The 18,801-nt window shown below is 54.3% G+C and overlaps 1 protein-coding gene across 2 annotated transcripts; it reads right to left on the reverse strand.

Moving 5' to 3' along the window:
* Positions 1-11,291: 11,291 nt before the first annotated feature.
* On the reverse strand, positions 11,292-15,239 carry LOC116529203. 2 transcript variants are annotated; one of them, XR_004259427.1, is made up of 4 exons: positions 14,794-15,239; positions 14,293-14,547; positions 13,938-14,022; positions 11,292-11,496 (listed from the first exon to the last, which is right to left on the reverse strand). XR_004259427.1 is itself a non-coding variant. In XM_032246757.1 (4 exons), exons 1-3 carry the CDS (start codon positions 15,154-15,156, stop codon positions 13,944-13,946), a joined length of 717 nt encoding a protein of 238 aa, XP_032102648.1. In that variant the 5' UTR covers positions 15,157-15,227; the 3' UTR covers positions 11,292-11,496; positions 13,938-13,943. The 2 variants fall into 2 exon arrangements, 1 of the variants encoding a protein (XP_032102648.1); XM_032246757.1 differs by having other exon boundaries at positions 14,774-15,227.
* Positions 15,240-18,801: the final 3,562 nt, after the last annotated feature.

Consider the following 18,801-nt stretch of genomic DNA (forward strand, 5'->3'; position numbering starts at 1 on the left):
ACGGGCAGTCATTCCTTCCTCTCCGCTCCACCTCCCAGGGTGGGCGCCCCCGCAGCCTGGAGTGGCCCCCAACGCCTTGGTCCTGCAGCTGCTGTCAGTCTCCCGCTCGAACCCTTCGAAGGGCTCACACCACGAGACTCGTCAGATGGCCGATCCTGAATTACGCTCCAGAAAATGTGGCCATAGAAGCCGCAGGGCCCCTGCCCTGGGCTTGGCACCCCCTCCGGCCTGTAGAGCGGTCAGAGGTCACACCCACGTCCCTGCTTGCCTGCCGCGGCCAGCCGGGGTGCGGGGGGGCCTCTGACCTGCCTCGAAGTCGCTCTAGTCAGACTAGGGAGGCCTGTCCCTCATTCCTCCTTTCAGTCCCTTGGTGGCCATTCTGAGTGAGGACAGACAGATTCGCGTTCAGCCCCTCCTGCCCTCAGACTGGACCCACTGCAAAGTCCCATGAGGGGATTCTGTGACCTTGACGGGCATCTCCATCCCCGTTGGAGGCTCAGAGGCATTGGCGACCTGTCAGACTTAGCTCTGGTCCTTCCTCTTTACCCCACACACAGCTCTGCTCCCGTAAATCAGGGTGCCCTAGGCTGGCAGAGGAACTCCAGCTGGGGACTCAACGAACCTCAAAACACCCCAGTTTCTGAAAGGGAGGGACAGGATGCCACCAAGGGTCCCTCCCAGGGACAGCCCCTGAGGACAGCCCCCAAGGCTGCTCAGCCCAGCCTCCCACCCTGCCCGAGAGCAAGAAAGCCTGGAGGCAGGGTGGGGGTGGCTGGAGACTCCCTAGCTCTGGTCCTCTGCCACCTCTCCTTCCGCTGGCCTAGATAGGCTGGTGGGAACCCCAGAGTCCTGGCGGGCCCCGGATGTCTGTGTCCAGCTGCCCGCCCTCAGCCCCCAGGAGGAAAGGGATGGAGGCTGGAGGAAGCAAAGTGTTGCAAGTACAAGGCTGCATCCCAGCCAGCTCAGCAAGTCCATCCCCTCCCTCCTACGGGCGAAGCCTCCTGGGAGGCCTGAGGCTGTGAAGTGTGAAGACACCCCAGGGCCTGAGAAATTGGGAACTCCCCAGAGATCTGACCACAGAGGGCTGAGGTGGCTTCTAGATTCTGCACTCACTCCCATATCCTCCATCCCCACCCCCACCCTGAGACTACAGAATATCCTCAGCTACTCTCAGCTTCACTTGCCCCGACCCCTGCCTCATTTCACAGACTGGGACACAGAGGTTCAGGAAGAGAAAGTGACGTGCTCAAGGGCACATAGCAACTACCAGTAGCTGAGGGTGAGAAAGGGTTTGGAGAGATCTGATAACATGGGCCAAGGGCTGTAAGGAATCCCCTGGCAGAATTTCCTGTTGAGATCTGGGGCTGCCTGGTCAGAGTGGGAGGCAAGGGCTACTTTGGAACACGGAGAGGCACCGTGCCCCCACTGCAGCTCACTGAAAATACGGTGGCTTCTCCCCCGGCTGCCACTAAAGGATGGATGTCATGACCTGCTGTCTGTCTCAGCCACAATGGGGAACCCACAATGCTGCCAGGCGCTGCCCGTACCAGCTGGCCGGGCTCAGATGGATGGAGGGTGTGTGAGTCTTGGAGGGGTTGGGGTCAGAGGTTAAGAGCAGAGCCTAAGGCTTCTGATCCCCAGGCACTGCCTGGCAGGGCTGAGAGGCAAATCTTCCCAAGGAGCCCAGGAGGAGCAGCGAGGAGTGTCAGGGTGAAAGACCCTAAGTCCCCAGAACCCTAGAGGGAGCCTGGTCCCCAGGGGAGGCTCTGCATCCCCACCAGACATCCCAGGAGGCTGGGGAAGGGGTGACTGGGAGCCTCAGCCCTCAGCAAATCCAGGTCCCAGCAGAATCTGACTTCTGGAAGAGGCAAAAGGTTTAGGATGCTTCAGGGTGGGGGTGGGAGGGTTCAGCAGCCCCACGGCCTCCTCCGTCCACACTGCGGCTCCTTCCTCCCCAGCTGCTGCCAACCCAGACAATGCGCCCATTGTTCTGCGTCTCCGGGAGCCTGTGTGCAACTGTGTGTATCTGTTTCTCTCTGTGTGTGACTGTGTGTATTGCTCTGTGTCTGTCTGTGAGACTTTATGGCTGTGTGTGTGTGTGTGTGTGTGCCCAGGTGTGCACGTTTGTGGTTGTGTGCATCTGCATCTTTGTTTGGCCCTGTACATTCGAGGGTGAAGGAGACAGCGTGGTGATCCTGGTGACAGACTCACTGGATGTGTGCTTGCCCTTCCTTGAGACTGTTGGTGACTGTGTCTAAGAGTGTGAAACTATGAGTGTGTGGCTGTATGAGAGAATATCTATGGGCTGGGCGTGGTGGCTCACGCCTGTAATCCCAGTGCTTTGGGAGGCTTAAGCCCAGAGTTCGGGGAATATCTGAGTGTGTAGAGAAAAGAGTGGCTCCTTTCTGTCTGGGTGAGTGTTCCCATGGGGGCCTGTGTGTGTCGCTGTGGTGGTCAGAACCACACCTTTGAGGTGTGGGCTTTTGCCAGGATGGAGTGACAGGGAAAGGAGGAATGGGAAGGACAGGGTGACTCTGGGATGGATGGGGGCAGGGAAGCTGCAGAGACCAGAGACCCCACGTTCATACAACTCCTCATCTGTTCCAGTTCTTGTAAGGGCTCTGGCCCTGGCCCTGGCCTGAGATGCTCCCGGCCCTGCCATGAGTCAGGCATTGACAGCAGGGGATGAATTTCCCCGGCAGGAAAGCTGGGGCCTCTGGGGAGATGCAGGGCAGAGCTGAAGATGGAAGGGGGGGGCAGCAGAAATGATGCCCCATGAAGGAGGCTGGGGGATATTTTGAGGTCTCTCAGGCCCCAGAATCTTGTGTCAAGGACCAGATTAGATGCCAGAGGAGGTGTGAATGGGCAATATGTAGGCAGAGATGGAGGGGTGGGCCTTCCTAGCGGAAGGACCGGTATATGTAAAGGCCTCGAGTTGGGAAGAGACATCAGAGGTCCCAATGGAGGCCCTATGGAAAGGCGACTAGGCACAGCCCCAGTCTCCATCTCCTTCTGGGGGGCACCAGCTGGACCTGGAGACCTCAGTTCTTGCCCCAGGTCAGCCTCTTCCTGCTGTCACCATGAGCCAGTCCTCTCTCCTCTTTGGCCTCAGCTTGCTCATCTGTACAGTGAGAGGTTTGGTCCTGTGATTCATAGCTGCAAATACTGACTGGAGTTCCTCTTTCTGCTCACACTTAGACATCTAAGCGTAAGATGGTAAGTCAGTCAGAGTCCCAGCCCTCAGGGGTTTCCCGTGGTGGGGCAGGAGAAAAGAGACAGGCCATGTCTTAGGGGAGAAGAAAGCCAGATCCAGCATTAGATGAAGGACCTGTGGGCTGCCTGGTGGAGGAAGAGCATAGAGAAGAGCTCAGAGCAGGACAGAGTGGGAACAGGAATGATAGGTACGAGGGTACAGAGGTAAAGAGAGGTCTCTTTTGGAGAAAGGTTTGGGAGATGGGATCCCTAGGATTTGGTAACTGTCTGGGTGCAGGGACTGGATGCTGCTGCCACCTGCTTTTCTGTTCATGGTGACAGTGGGTGAACTGGGCCTGTCAGCAGAGATAGACCATCAAAGGGAAAAAGAATGTGGGAAGGAGTTGCTGAATCTAGCCTTGTTGCATTTGCAGCATCCAAGGAAGATTCAGGGGGATGACCAGAAGGCAGCCTGAAGTCTGAATACTTCACCACATGGACATGCAACCATATTTCCTGAGCCAAAGGCTAGGGCCTAAATTCTGATTAGTGACCTTATAGGGACAATGAACAGAAGGTTTAAGTCAGGACTGACCCCTGGAAATCTGGGCCTCTGATTGCTGCCAATAAGAGGGTAATGGCAGCCAAACTGTGCATAGGACGCCCAGGAGGTGCCTGGGTGGCAGGAGCACTGCACTGGTGGGGCAGCAGCAGGAGAGGGCCCTGGGAAGGAGCCAGCAGCAGACTAGGGGCAGGAGAAAGCCTGGAGTGCAGACCAACGGGAAGAATCTTTAAAAAGTAGGAAGTGGGCAGGGCGCATTCCAGCACTTTGGGAGGCCAAGGTGGCAGATTGCTTGAGGCCAGGAGTTCAAGACCAGCCTGGCCAACATGGTGAAACCCCATCTCTATCAAAATATACAAAAATTAGTTGAGTGTGATGGCGCATACCTGTAGCCATCACACCCAACTGACTTTTGCGGTAAGCAGAGATCACGCCATTGCACTCTAACCTGGGTGACAGTGAAAAAAAAAAAGGCAAAAGGCAGGAACGAAGGCAGGGCATGGTGCCTCACACCTGTAATTCCAGCACTTTGGGAGGCCAAGACAGGAGGATTGCTTGAGCCCAGAAGTCGAGGACCAGCTTGGGCTATAACATAGCGAGACCCCATCTCTACAAAAAATAAGATAAGCCAGGTACAGTAATCCAAGTACTTTGGGAGGCTGAGGCAGTCGGATCACATGAGGCCAGGAGTTCAAGACCAGCCATGACCAACAAAGTAAAAACCCTGCCTCTACTAAAAATACAAAAATTAGCCGGGCGTGGTGGTGTGTGCCTGTAATTCCAGTTACTTGGGAGGCTGGGGGATGGCAGTGTAGTGGAGGTTGCAGTGAGCTGAGATGGCACCCCTGCACTCCAGTGTGGGCAACAGAGTAAAACTGTCTCAAAAGTAAATAAATAAATGTTTTTAAAGGCAGGAAGAACAGACAGTAATCATCATCATTGCTGCCAGCGTTGGTTGTGTGCTTGTTGTATGCCAAGCCCTGTGCCAACTGCTTTCCACATGTTCCCTCTGACCCTGTGAAATGTGTTCCACTATTGTCCCCATTTCCAGAGGAGGAAAGAAGACCAGAACTAGGGGAAGGTGGTTTTCGAGAACACTGAGGCGCCCGTCGTGCTAGGGCCAGCTGGAGGCAACCAGCGCAGGTTCTGAGCCCCAGGCCGAGAGGAGCTGCCAGAGGTGTTGGCAAGGAGAGCCCAGGCAAATGCAGGGCCTGCCCCAGGGGCTGGACTCTGCAGAAGCAGTGCTGCTTCTCACGCGCCTGGGCTCCCTGGCTCCTGTTATGGTTGTCAGCAAGACCCAGGTACGCAGCGTCCCTGCCAGTGACAGGCCTCAACCCTGCTCTGGATATGGGGGCACCTCAGGGGCCCTTCACTGGTAACTGCCATCCAGACAGTGACCAACTCATAAGGACAGGGATTTTGAAAGTTCTTTCAGAATTCTAGGCCACCCAGACCTTTTCTTTCTCCTTTTCCCTCCCACTTCCCCTGGTTGTGTGTGTGCGTGCGCGTGTACACACATGTGTATGTGTGGTGGTTGCCTAGACTGGATGAGGCCCAACCACTATCTGATAGAGCTGTCTCTCTGGGGGTCAGTTTCCCCAGTAGCAAAGAGGCCTGTAATCCCAGCTCACCTGCTGACCTCCCCCAGGCTTGATGAGGTCACCAGAAATTCAACCCAGTTTATCTGGGCTGCCCGGAGCCGACCCTCTCCTCCTCCGCACCTCTTTCTGACTTTCAGTTTCTTTACAGATCCTGGGTGCCTTTGGAAAAGGAGTGGCCACACCAGTGGAACATGGGTTACTTACAAATTTCCAACCAAAATCCCCCCCTTATGGGAAGTCCCTTCAAAAGAGAAACTGGATCAGGCATGGTGGCTCATGCTTGTAATCCCAGCATTTTGGGAGGCTGAGGCAGGCAGATTACCAGAGGTCAGGAGTTCGAGCAGCCTGGCCAACATGGTGAAACCCCGTCTCTACTAAAAATACAAAATTAGCTGGGCGTGGTGGCGCATGCCTGTAATCCCAGCTACTAGGGAGGCTGAGGCAGGAGAATCACTTGAACCCAGGAGGTGAAGGTTGCAGTGAGCCAAGATCGCCCCATGGCACTCCAGCCTGGACAACCAGAGCAAAACTCCATCTCAAAACAACAACAACAACAAAAAGAGAAACCGAAGCTCCCTCCTAGCCTAGTTCTCAGTCCCACCCCTTTCTACATCACCCCAACCTCACCCCACCACCTCTCCTATTCTGCCTCTTTCCCTAAATGATCCAAGCCCACACTTCTCTACCTTCCAGCTTTGCAGCCCTGGACAGGTTCCCTTCCCCTCGCTAGCCCCATTTGCCCACTCTAAAATGAAGACACTGGGAGCTGCTTCAGGTGGTTGTGAAGATTTGGTGAGGTATTGTTGTGTTGAGGTGGTGGTCGTAGTGAAGAGCTGGCTCCATTGCCACTGCATGACTTCAGGTCCTCTCTGAGCCTCAGTATCCTCATCTATAAAATGGGAATGACAATAGTACTCATTCTGTGGGGTTGTTGTGAAATACATGAGTTAACAGCATCAAGGAAAGTCCTTAAAACCCAGAGAAGCAGACCACACTGGAGGATTTCAATAATGTTCCTCAGGGCTGCTACATAAAATTCCGGGGCAGGTGCCTGACACAAACTTGGTGCTCAACAGTTTCCTATTCTCGTCCTCTCTCCTCTTTCTGCCCTAGGGAGGGGAGCTGGGAGCCTGGGATGGCCCTGAGTCAGCCCTGTGGCCCCTTGACCTCCCTGGGCTCAGGTGATCCTCTCACCTCAGCCTCCCAAGTCGCTAGGAATATAAGTGCACACCATCATGCCCAACTTTTTTTTTTTTTTTCCGTAGAGACAGGGTCTCGCCATGTTGCCCAGGCTGGCCTTCAAACTCCTGGACTCAAGTGATCCTCCCACTGTTGGGATTACAGGCGTGAGCCACTGCAACTGGCCTGAATCAATTTCTTAAATGAGAAAGGAATGTGCCTCTTCCTCAGAATCCTGAAGATTCTCTCCCTTTCCTCTTGCACCCCATAAGTGTCCCCTGGGACCTCCTTTTAGTGACTTTTTCCCAAGAAATATACTCTGGAATGTCCCCCCCCCCCCCCCCCCCACCAACTTTATTTTTCTTTTCTTTTCTTTTTTGAGACGGAGTCTCACTCTATGCCCAGGCTGGAGTGCAATGGCGCCATCTCGCCTCACTACAACCTCCACCTTCCGGAGTCAAAGATTCTCCAGCCTTGGTTTTCCGAGTAGCTGGGATTACAGGCGCCCACCACCATGCCCCACTAATTTTTGTATTTTTAGTAGAGATGGGATTTCACCATGTTGGCCAGGCTGGTCTTGAACTCTTGACCTCAGATGATCTGCCTGCCTCAGCCTCCCAATATGCTGGGATTACAGGCGTGAGCCATCATGCCTGGCCTACTCTTCTCTTAAAACCCAGATCAAACCACTCCCAAGGAGGTTTTCAGAGTCCCCGGGAGGAAGGACTGGCTCTTCCCACCATAGACTCCATCACTCTGGGATTTGGGCTCGGCACCTCTCACACCTTACTTATGTCCTCCAATGCCCAAGCCAGGAACCTGGATGATCTCAGCTCATTGCTCCTCTCCGTGTCCACTGCCCTGGGAAGATGCTTCGTTCACCTGGGCTGGGCTTTGTCATCTCTTTCTCACTGATCTCTCTGCCGACCAGCCCTGCCCCTCCGGACATTCTCCATTGTCTCAGAGTCACTTTCTTTCTTTTTTTCTTTTTTTGAGACAGAGTCTCCTTTTGTCACCAGGTGCCAGGCTGTAGTGCAGTGGTGGGATCTCGGCTCACTGAAGCCTCTGCCTCCCGCGTTCAAGCAATTCTTCTGCCTCAGCCTCCCAAGTAGCTGGGACTACAGGCGTGCGCCACACGCCCAGCTAATTTTTGTATTTTTTAGTAGAGATGGGGTTTCACCATGTTGGCCAGGATGGTTTCAATCTCTTGACTTCGTGATCCGCCCGCCTCGGCCTCCCAAAGTGCTGGGATTACAGGCGTAAGCCACCACGCCTGGCCTCAGAGTCACTTTCTAATAGAGGGTGCTCAGTGGCTATTTGTTGACAGACCAAGTAAATGGGGGAAGGAATGAATGAAGGTGTGACAGAAATGTAAAAACAAATGTGCTCCCCTTGGATTTTAACCTTTCTCTTTTCTTTTTTGAGATGGAGTCTTGCTCTATTACCAGGCTGCAGTGCAGTGGCTCGATCCTGGCTCACTGCAATCTCCACCTCCCGGGCTCAAGCTATTCCCCTGCCTCACTCTGTCGCTCAGGCTGGGGTGCAGTGGTGAAATCTTGGCTCACTGCAACTTCCGCCTTCCACATTTACGCGATTCTTCCGCCTCAGCCTCCCGAGTAGCTGGGATTATAGGCGCCTGCCACCACGCCTGGCTAATTTTTGTATTTTTAGTAGAGATGGGGTTTCATCGTGTTGGTGAGGCTGGTCTCAAACTCCTGACCTCAGGTGATCCACCTGCCTCAGCCTCCCAAAGTGCTGGAATTACAGGCGTGGGCCACTGCGCCCAGCAGATTTTAACCTTTCAGTGGCTCCCTATTGCTCTCAGGACAAAGTCCAAGCCTTACATTTAAGGTATTTGCTATCTGAGCCCCACAACACACTCTGGGCTTCTGACCAAGCCATAACCTTGTTCCCCTTCCTGCCTTTGCACAGAAAGCCTCCTCTGCCTGGCTGTCCTTCCCTGCCTTTGCCGTAATCGGGGCCAGAGATGATGAGGTCTGAACCCAAGTGGGAAGGAAGAGTTGGCTGGCACCGATGGGTCTTGAGCTCACTGTTCTTTCTACTCTCAGTGCTGGGGCTTAAGAGGGTGGACTTGGAGTTGAAGTTCTGGGTGCCCATTTGAGTCCTGGCAGAGACATCAGCTGCCAGTTAATAGATATATGAGTCTGGACTGCAGAAGAGAGGCCCCATCTCCAGGTAATAGTTTGGGGGTGATCCCAAATTTGAAGCCAAAGTGCTCAACGGGATCCACTAGAGAGAAAGAGTGGCTCCAGAAGGGAAGGCAGAACCAGGCTGGGCGCAGTGGCTTACACCTGTAATCCCAGCACTTTGGGAGGCTGAGGTGGGAGGATTACTTGAGCCCAGGAGTTGGAGACCAGCCTGGGCAATGTGGTGAGACCACCAACTCTGAAAGAAAAAAAAAGGCAGAAGACATTTAGATTCCAGTCAGGGGATCTGCTGATAGCCAATGAGCCAGGAGCAGGGATGTCCTCAAGGCTGGGGGAAGAAATGGCTTCCAGAGGGAGTGAGTGACCTACCACGTTAAATGCTGCCAAAAGGCAGAGGAAAGGAGCAAGGGGGACGTTCAGGAGCAGCAGCCGCAGGACTCAGGGAAGGATTCAACGTGGGAGTGGGGAGGTCAGAAGGCTGAGGGGTACCGAAGGTCTGGCTTGGAAAAATGGGCGGAAGGGCATGCCAAGCCCCATGGAGGAAGCCTGGGGAAGAGCAGTGGCATGTGTGTGGAAATGGAGGGGTCGGTTTGGGCCAGGCTGACCCGAGGTGCCTTTGGGATCTCATTTGATCTATGGGCTGGAGAGGAATCTGTGTTGGAGAGAGAAAATAACACCACCGATCACTCTCTCTCTCTCTTTTCTCTCTCCTGTATCTATGAGCTCATCTATATGCTACTCTGAAATCTCTATTTCCAGCCTAGATCTCTGTCCAGAACTCCTGGTGCCCTTGGAGGTCAGCCTGGATGTCCCATAGGGACCTGTAAAACAGACAAACAGGCCCCAGTGGACACAGATCAGAGAGGACAGAGTTGGAGGCAGGAAACCCGGGAGAAAGTCAACTGGACTGGTCCAGACAAAGGCAATGGTGGCCTGAACTAGGCGAGGGAAGAGGGCAGATCAGGAGAGGATGAAGTCTAGAGACATTCCTGGAGCAGAGAGTCCCAGAGATGGGGACTGGGTTCTGCGTGAAGGGAGAGCGGCTGAAGGAGGGAGGGACATGGCTGCTGCTCCTGAGGGCTGGGTGTGGGGCTGCCCTGAGCTGGCTTCATTTTAGGTGGAGCCCACCTGGCTGCCAGTCTCACCTGTTTATGTGACTGAGAGCCCCGTAAAGGGCAGGGGATGAGTCATAGGGTTTTTTTTTTTTGTTTTGTTTTAGACAGAGTATTGCCCTTGTCACTCAGGCTGGACTGCAGTTGTGTGATCTCGGCTCAAGGCAACCTCTGCCTTCCTGATTCAAGTGATTCTCCTGCCTCCCAAGTAGCTGGGATTACAGGTGCCCAGCATCACACCTGGCTAATTTTTTTATTTTTAGTAAAGACGGGGTTTCACCATGTTGGCCGGACTGGTCTCGAACTCCTGACCTCAAGCAATCCACCTCCCTTGGCCTCCCAATGTGCTGGGATTACAGGCATGAGCCACTACACCCAGCCCCTAAGGGGTCTTATATGGGTGGGGAAGGGGGCTCCTGTTGAGCAGTGATTGGATGCATCAGGGCAGCTCTTTCCTCTAGCCATCAACACCCTCTGCTAGACCTTTGCAAGGAGGCTTGGGGGGGTTCGGGGGGGGAGGGAGGAATCCCTCCAGGCCCCAGTCCTGGACAGGACCTGGGAGAGTGGGTAAGAGAGGGCGCAAGGGCAGGTGCCTGAGGCCTCGGACCTAGGTAAGGGCCAGAGACCACTCGCCTTATCACGTCCCTCCCCTGCTTTAAACTTGTTCACGGCTCCATTTCTGCCTGGATAACAGCTTGTACCAGCTTTCAAGGTCTTTGAAGCTGTCCCCGAGTCGGCCTCATTTGAGGCAAAGCCCACTTGGCTGCCAGTCTCACAAATCCCCAAACCTTTCTCCACGCTGCCTCCCTCTGCCTGGAATGCAGCTCCCGGGCATGACCACCTGTCAAGATCCAGCTCTGGGGACCCCTCCAGAAGACCTTCCTGATCCACCAGATGATCCACTGTGCCCCAAACTAATGTCACCCTCCTGCAACACTGTACTCAGCTGGTGCAGGTCTCCTCTTAACGTGGCACTTTAAGAGTCAGGAGAGGCCGGGCATGGTGGCTCACGCCTGTAATCCCAGCACTTTGGGAGGCCGAGGCGGGTGGATCACGAGGTCAAGAGATCGAGACCATCCTGGTCAAAATGATGAAACCCCGTCTCTACTAAAAATACAAAAAATTAGCTGGACATGGTGGCACGTGCCTGTAATCCCAGCTACTCAGGAGGTTGAGGCAGGAGAATTGCCTGAACCCAGGAGGTGGAGGTTGTGGTGAGCCGAGATCGCGCCATTGCACTCCAGCCTGGGTAACAAGAGTGAAACTCCAACTCAAAAGAAAAAAAAAAAAAAAGAGTCAGGAGAGCAGGAACCAGGCCTCTTCCATCCAGTCTACACGGGGGGCTCATGGGCGGGGTAGGCATGGTGGGAGGGTCAAGGGTGATGGCAGATGCCCTCCCAGCCCTGTACGTTTGGTCAACTCAGTGTGTGTATTGATGGGAAGAACTGAGATCCCCTCAAAGTAGAGAGAGCCAGAATGAGGTTGCAGAGAATTTATTTGGAAAATGAAGGGCAGAACCACAGAGATCTCAGGAGGGAGGGCAGAGGGGACTCATCTTCATCCACAGAGGGGACTCTGGATCACGCCGCGTGTCCAGGCCATCTTCCTTCTCAGCCAGCCTTGGTGCAGGTCAGCCCCAGGATGATCATGTGATGGAGCCTGAAGCCTGTCTCCCCAAGTCCCTGGAAAATAGACACCTGTGACACTCCTCCTGAATCCCCAGGGCCCAGGGAGCATGGCTGAGCACGCCAGGCTGCCTGGGTTCAAATCCTGTCCTGCCATGAACTGGCTGGGTGTCTTTGGACAAATGGTGTAACAGCGCTGAGCTTCCACCTCCTCATCTGAGGACACCAAGAATAATGAGGGTACCCACCTCATGGGGATCTGATGAGGCTTAAAGAAGAAAATGCCCGCAGTTTTAGCACAGAACCTGGCAGAGAGTAAATGTGCAATAATAGTAATTATTATAGTTACTATTTTATCAGGAGACCTGGATTCTGGTCCCAGTTCTGCCACTGTTGCCCCCCACTCCCCCACCCCCGCCTGCCTGAGTTTCCGTCTATAAAGTAGGTGTTAATTGATTAAATGAGATAATAGATGCCAAAGAAGCTTCTGAGATGAGCGATTATTTTCTGCTCTTTGAAGTTCACTTCCCCAAGGCTGCAGGGGGTTGTCACCCCCACTCTATCAGGTCTTTACTGGGCTCTCTGTCCAGGCAGGACCTGTTGCTGAAGGGCCAGCCCATCTGCTCCCTTCTGCCCACAAGGCAGAATGAGAGGAAAAGGCTGGGGTTGCCTCAGCAGAGACTGTGGTTAGACAGGACGAAGAACTTCCTTCCGGACTGCAGGATGCTGCCCTGGGAAGGAGCCAGAGGTCGTGGGACTGATGCCGTTGGGGGGAGGAGTTGCTTCCATGGGAACGGCCAGGCCCAGCCAGTTAAGCCAGAGTTACCCAGTGGGGTGAATCTGCTGCGCAGTGACCTCACTTCCAGAGACCCTGATGGGGCCCTGTTTAAACTGACCCCAGGGCTCCCATGATCACAGAGACCACAGACAAAAAAGACACAGAAACATGATTCTCCAGGCACAGACAGCCAGAGGCAAATGGTCACCAACTAGACTACACTGTTCACTCCACCCAGAACACTCCTTCCAGGCTCTGGAAGCGGCTGACTATCCTTCCTAGCCTCGTCTAAGACTTACCTCCTCAGAGGGAATCTGCCGACAATGCATGCATTCTTTCAGCATTTACTGTGCCTCAGCTATGTGTTAGGCACTGTTCTAACCTGTGAACAAGTCCTGGTCCCCGCCCATCCCGTATCAAGTAGCCTGGCCCAGCCCTCTTCTCAAACATAACACACTGTTTCTCCAGTTTATGGCCTGTCTCCCCACCAGAATGTATGCTCCATGAGGGCAGGGACCTCAACTGTTTTCTTCACCAGTGTAAACTCAGTGATTAACTCAGCGTATAAACCTGTCACAAACCACTAAAATAGGCCCGTGGTAAATATTTCTTTGTTTTATTTTTATTTTTTTATTGCATTTTAGGTTTTGGGGTACATGTGAAGAACATGCAAGATTGTTGCATAGGTACACACGTGGCAGTGTGATTTGCTGCCTTCTTCCCCATCACCTATATCTGGCATTTCTCCCCATGCTATCTCTCCCCAACTCCCCATCCCCTGGAAAATATTTCTTTTTGTCTTTTTGAGACAAGGTCTGCTCAATTGCCCAGGCTGGAGTGCAGTGGTGCAATCTCAGCTCACTGCAATCTCTGCCTCCTGGGCTCAAGTGACCCTCCCATCTTAGCCTCCTGAGTAGCTGACACTACAGGTACACACCACCACACCTGGCTAATTTTTCCTATTTTTAGTAGAGATGGGGTTTCGCCATGGACTCCTGGCCTCAAGCAATCTGCCCGCCTTAGCCTCCCAAAGTGCTGGGATTACAGGCGTGAGCCACCAGCCTGGCCAAGCCCTTGATAAATATTTGTTGACTAAATAAATAGACACAGAGATCAGAGACAGGACACACAGAAACAGAGGTGGTACAGACTTTCAGAGATGCACAGAAATGTGAACACAGACACACAGGATGATTGCCACGACAGGGCCCTTCAAACTGACCCCAAGTCTCCTTTCCCTTCCCTCCTTCAGCTTAGCTTCTAGGCCCAGGGCTGGAGTGACCTTTGTCCTGGGGCTGACCCAGTTGGTGTCCACCCAAGTGCACCACCTTCCTGGTCCCTGACTCCCTGCATCGGGCACAGAGCTGGTATTATGTTTAAGAAGTCCTGTTTGGGCCTCCTCTACTTTGTTGGGGTGTCTTCTGATGCACAGAAATTTCGAAGTAGTCAAATTTGTCAATCTTTTTAAAAGTATGTTTGTGTAGGCCCAAGAAGGGCAGAGAAAAATAACCCTGCAAAGACCACACCCCGTACACGGGGCCCCTCTGGCTGCGGCTCAACCCCACAAAGGTCCTAGAACCTCGGAAGCCTCGACGGCAGCGGGCCGACGTCGCGCTCGGACCTCGCCCCTCCCCCACGCCCTCTTGCTAGGCCCCGCCCCAGACCCGCCCTCAACGAGGGCCCGCCCACCGACCGCGCCCCCTGTGGCCCCGCCCCTCACCGGCTCTCACGGGCGCAAGGGAACTAGGTGTCTCTTCCTTTTGCCCAGAAAATAGTAGTTAATATTCTGCCAACGGTGCTTCCACCTGGAGGGAGGAGATATCTGGAAGACAGGGTGCGGCCAAGGATCCTCTCTCTCCCGGTCTGCGCTCACTCCGCCCAGCCCCGCCCCTTCCTTCCGCTCCCTGTCGCCCTCAGGCCCCGCCCTTCCCATCAAGTTCCGCCCACTCTCCTGGCTCCCAGGCCCGGATCCTCGGCTCTGGGGATCCGCCCTTTCCCTAGACCCTGCCCCTTGGCGTAGGCCCCACCCCCATATACTCCCCGGGTCCTCGCCCCGCCCCTCCCCGCGCACTCACGTGAGTCTCGGGCGTGCGCCGTAGCAGCTGGGCCAGCTTGCCGAGGGCACGTCGGCCAGGCCTGTGTCCCCGGGCAGCAGTAGCAGTTTGCGTGCCGGCCAGCGCCAGGCGGCGCCCGGAGGGTGGCGGCGCTGCGGGCTCAGCCAGTAGTCGCCCACGCTGCGGCGGGCGGCGGACACCGGCAACACTGGGCCCCGACTGCCCCAGAAACACAACTCCTTGTCCAGGCGGTGTGGGGTTGTGGCCCGGGGCCGCCTGCGGGGGAGATGGGACAGCAGTCACCCCTGGAGAACAGGACAGGCGGGGAGGAGGGAGCTGCCTCGGATCGGATGAGGCAGGGCGCGGGCCGGGGTCACTCTTGGTCGAGTTAGAGGGACTGGAGGCCCCCACCGGGGCCTTCCCAAGGACCTGGGTGCCTCCTCCCCCAGCCACCAGACCAGGGCGCTTTATCCCACCAACGTCCTCCCTCGGTCCCCCTCACCGGGATAGAAGAAAATTCACCACGAAGTGAGCAGTCTCGGTGAATAGCATGATGTCCAGCCGGTCTGGCCCGACCTCGGCCTCTTTAATACCTGCCTGGACGTGGAGGGGGGGGCCTGAAAACCCATAGTCCCCCTGGGACCGACTGTTTTTAGCAGGAGGCCAGGAGGTGTCAGCTGGCAGAGGAGGTGGGGGTAGAGCTGGTCTCTCGTGAGGTCTAGTCTGGTCTGCCCCCACTAGCCACTTCAGTGGGAGGGGGCTGGTCACCGGATCTCCAAGTTCACCAGAGACGCTCCCCAGGGCCAAAGACAGAAGTGCAAGGATACGGAAAGGCAGTAGGAGGGGACCAGGGACAGGAAGGTCAGCTGCCCTTTGGAGAAACATTTCCCTGTCCCACCCAGGGCCTCCAGCCCTGCTCAAACACTTTTTTTTTTTTTGAGACAGGGTCTCACTTTGTCATCCAGGCTGGAATACAGTGGGGTGATCATAACTCACTGCAGCCTCAACCTCCTGAGCTCAAACGATTTTCCTGCCTCAGTCCCCCAATTCACTGGGACTACAGGCACTTACCACCACACCTGGCTAATGTTTTGTATTTTTTTGTAGATACAGGGATTCACTATGTTGCCAAGGCTGGTCTCCAACTCCTGAGCTCAAGTGACCCACCAACCTTGGCCTCTGAAGTCTAGGATTACAGTTGACCCACGAAGCCCAGCCTTTTTTTTCTTTGAGTTAGGGTCTCAACTCTGTCACCCAGGCTGTGGTGCAGTGGCACAATCACTACTCACTGCATTCTCAACCTCTCAGGGCTCAAGCAATCCTGCCTTTGCAGGAAGACTGCTGGGATTGAAGCAGCTGGGATGGCAGGCCCATGCCACCAAGGTTGACTAATTTTGTGTGTGTGTGTGTGTTTTTTTTTTTTAATAGAGATGGGGTTTCTCCATGTTGGCCAGGCTGGTCTCGAACTCCTGACCTCAGGTGATCTGCCTACCTCGGCCTCCCAAAGTGCTGGGATTACAGGCGTGAGCCACTGCACCTGGCCATATTTTGTTTTTTTTGTAGAGATAAGAGTTTTGCCATGTTGCCTAGGCTGGTCTCAAACTCCTGGAATCAAGCAGTTTGCCCCACTCCCAATCAGCTTTCCCAAGTGCTGGGGTTGCAGGCGTGAGCCACCACTCCTGGCTGGCCTCACACATTCTGGATTGTGTGTTCAGGCACAACTCACCTCAAAGGGCCTTCTCTTCTCCCAGGCTTAGATGCACCCTGACCTGTTCCCATGGCCCTCATAGGAGCCTTTTCCCTAATTCTATGCACGCTTAAATGTGAGCTCCTCAGCCAACTGTAGTTCGGAGGCTGCTGGGGCTCCAGGACCCCCTAAACTGTCAGCAAAGTCCTGGTCCTGACACTTTCCTTCCCCAGAACTGAAAAGTCGATCTGTTTAACCCTCTCTTTTTGCAGAAGAGGCAACAGGTTCACAATGGGGCAGTGAAAAGTCAAAAGTGAAACCTAAGCTTTCTACAACTCTGCCTGCTCCTACAAAAGGTGAGACAACCCTTCTGTGTGTCCTTGTGTAGCTCAGGGCATGGGGTTCAGGGCTCAGAGCCCAGGCTGCTCCTGGCTCCTCCCTGACCCTTGGGGATCCTAAGGAACATGCTGGCCCAGCCCCCGCTTCCACATTGCCAGTTTGGGCTATTTCCCCCCCAGTGACTCACACTGGCTGCTGGGGAGAGTGGGCAGCTGTTCTGAGCCCCCGGAGCCCAGAACAGGCCCTGACTTGCCCCCCCAGGTTGTGCAGCCATATTTGGGGATTTAATCTGTTTTTCCTCCATGGGGAATCTCCTTCCCCTAATCCCTTCTTTTTTTTCCCTATCTCCAACCATTTTCCATATCTTCAGCCTCTCCCTCCCTGATGGCTTCTTCCCATCAGCAGACAAACAAGCTCTAGTTTTTCCTATCTTTGAAAAAAGAAAGCCCTCCCTCCACTCCACATCCTTCTCCAGCTCCCCTCTGCAGCCAGCATTCTTGAAGGAGTTGTATACACACGTTGTTTCCACTTCCTCACTCAGCCCCTGCAATCTGGCTTCCTCCCCCACCATTCCACAGGAACAGCCCGCCAAGGTCACCACTAACCTCCTTGTTGCTAAATCCAAGGGATGCTTACAAGTCTTTATCTGTCTTGACCCCTTAGCAGTGGCCAGCTTTGACACAAATAACTCCCTCCTCTTTGAGATACTTTTAGGTCCTCGTATTTCTGGACACTGTGCACTTTTGATTTTCTTGCTATCTTATGGGTTGCTGCCACATGGCAAATTTCTTATCCTTTGCTCACTGCCTAATCATGGTTGTTCCCAGACCTGCTACAGTCTGTCCCCGGGGAGTCTCATCAACTCCCATGCCCTCAGCGTCCAGCCCGTGCCAGAAACTCCTTTCTCTTTCTCAGTCCAGCCTTATCCCCTGCCCCACACCTGCCTCCTGGACCTCTCCTGCTCAATGTGCCACTCTCAGGAAGCAGGCTGCACACCTGCCCTCCCTCCATGTCCCCCAGCTTAGCCATCTCCCAGCTGTCTGAACCTGAAATCTGGATTTGGTTCTAGACTCTGTCCTCTCTCACCCTTTTCATCCTCAAGCAGCTACAAAATCCTGTCCTTTCAGGACATACCTAAAATCCCATTGTCTCTCTCCGTTTCGGCCACCAACACCTGCACCAAGGCCCTATCACCTTTCACCAGAGAGGCTGCAGCAGCCTCCTGATCTGTCTCCCTGCTGCCACTCTCAATCCCCTATGTGGTCTGTTCCTACAGGGCAGCTGGGTGTCTTTCTAAAATAGGAATATGTCTCCCTGCACCATCCATGTCTTTAGCACCAAGTTCACCCAACCCATGGCCCATGCCAAACCCAGTGTTGGGGACGTTCCTCAGTCTTTGCCTGGGTAACAGCTTCTCATCCTTCAGTTCAAGTGTCCATTTATGAGAGCCATTTCCAACCTCCCAGCCGGGCAGGTGGCTCCGCCGTTGCTTCTTCTCACACCACCAAGGCCTCTCCTCTGTGGACCTTGCAAGCAGTCATTCACTAGCTAGTCTAATCTGCAGATTCCTGAGCCCTCCTGTTCTAGACCTTGGGGATGTCAGGAGGAGGATGTTCCTGCCCGCAGTGAGCCTGTAGTGTAACAGGGAGGACAGGCATTAGGTTCGGGTCAGGAATAGATATTGAAGGCAACCCAGAGGACATGCAGGCCCTAAGGGTGGGGGACTGATGGGTGGTCAGGGGAGCCATCTTTGAGGGTGATCTGTGGGGTCAGGCAGAAGGGACGGTGTGCTTAAGGTGGGAGGAATGTTTTGTGATGATCTGAAAGGTGTCCTTTGTGGCTGGACAAGGGATGTGAAGAAGCCATTGATGAGGTTTAAATAGGAAACTGACCAGGCTGCATTTGTGGTCTTTATAAAATAATTCTGGATTGGAGGATCAAGTGAGGAAGGAAGGAGGGAGAGACCTGGCAGGGAGCTGCTGGAATGATCAGGTGAGTAGTAAGGGGGACCTGACCCAGGGCGGTGGCAGTGGATTTGGGCAGACTGAATCGTGGTTGTCAGGGAAAAGGGAGGGAATGAAAATGGTTCCAGTCCTTCTACCCTAAGGGTGGGTGGGGAGAGGGCAGTGGGAGCTGGACCACTCATATCCCCATGGTGACCAGGCCATTCTACCTGTGATCCCTCATCCATCCTTTTTCTTCTTTTTTAAAAATTCATGCAGTGACACAATCTCGGCTCACTGCAGCCGTGACTTCCTGGGCTTAAGCGATCCTTCTATTTTCAGCCTCCTGAGTAGCTGGGACTACAGGTACTCACTACCATACCTGGCTAATAGTTTTGTATTTGTAGAGATGCCATGTTGTCCAGGCTGGTCTTGAACTCCTATGCTCAAGTGACCCCCCTGCCTCAGCCTCCCAGAGTGCTGGGATTACAGCACCAGCCTCATCCTTTTTTTATCCTTTTCTATTTATTAATTTATTTTTGAGACCGAGTCTCACTCTGT

This window comes from Sapajus apella, unplaced genomic scaffold (assembly GCF_009761245.1).
Source record: "Sapajus apella isolate SASKATOON/1434 unplaced genomic scaffold, GSC_monkey_1.0 scaffold62, whole genome shotgun sequence".
Taxonomy (NCBI): Eukaryota; Metazoa; Chordata; class Mammalia; order Primates; family Cebidae; genus Sapajus; species Sapajus apella.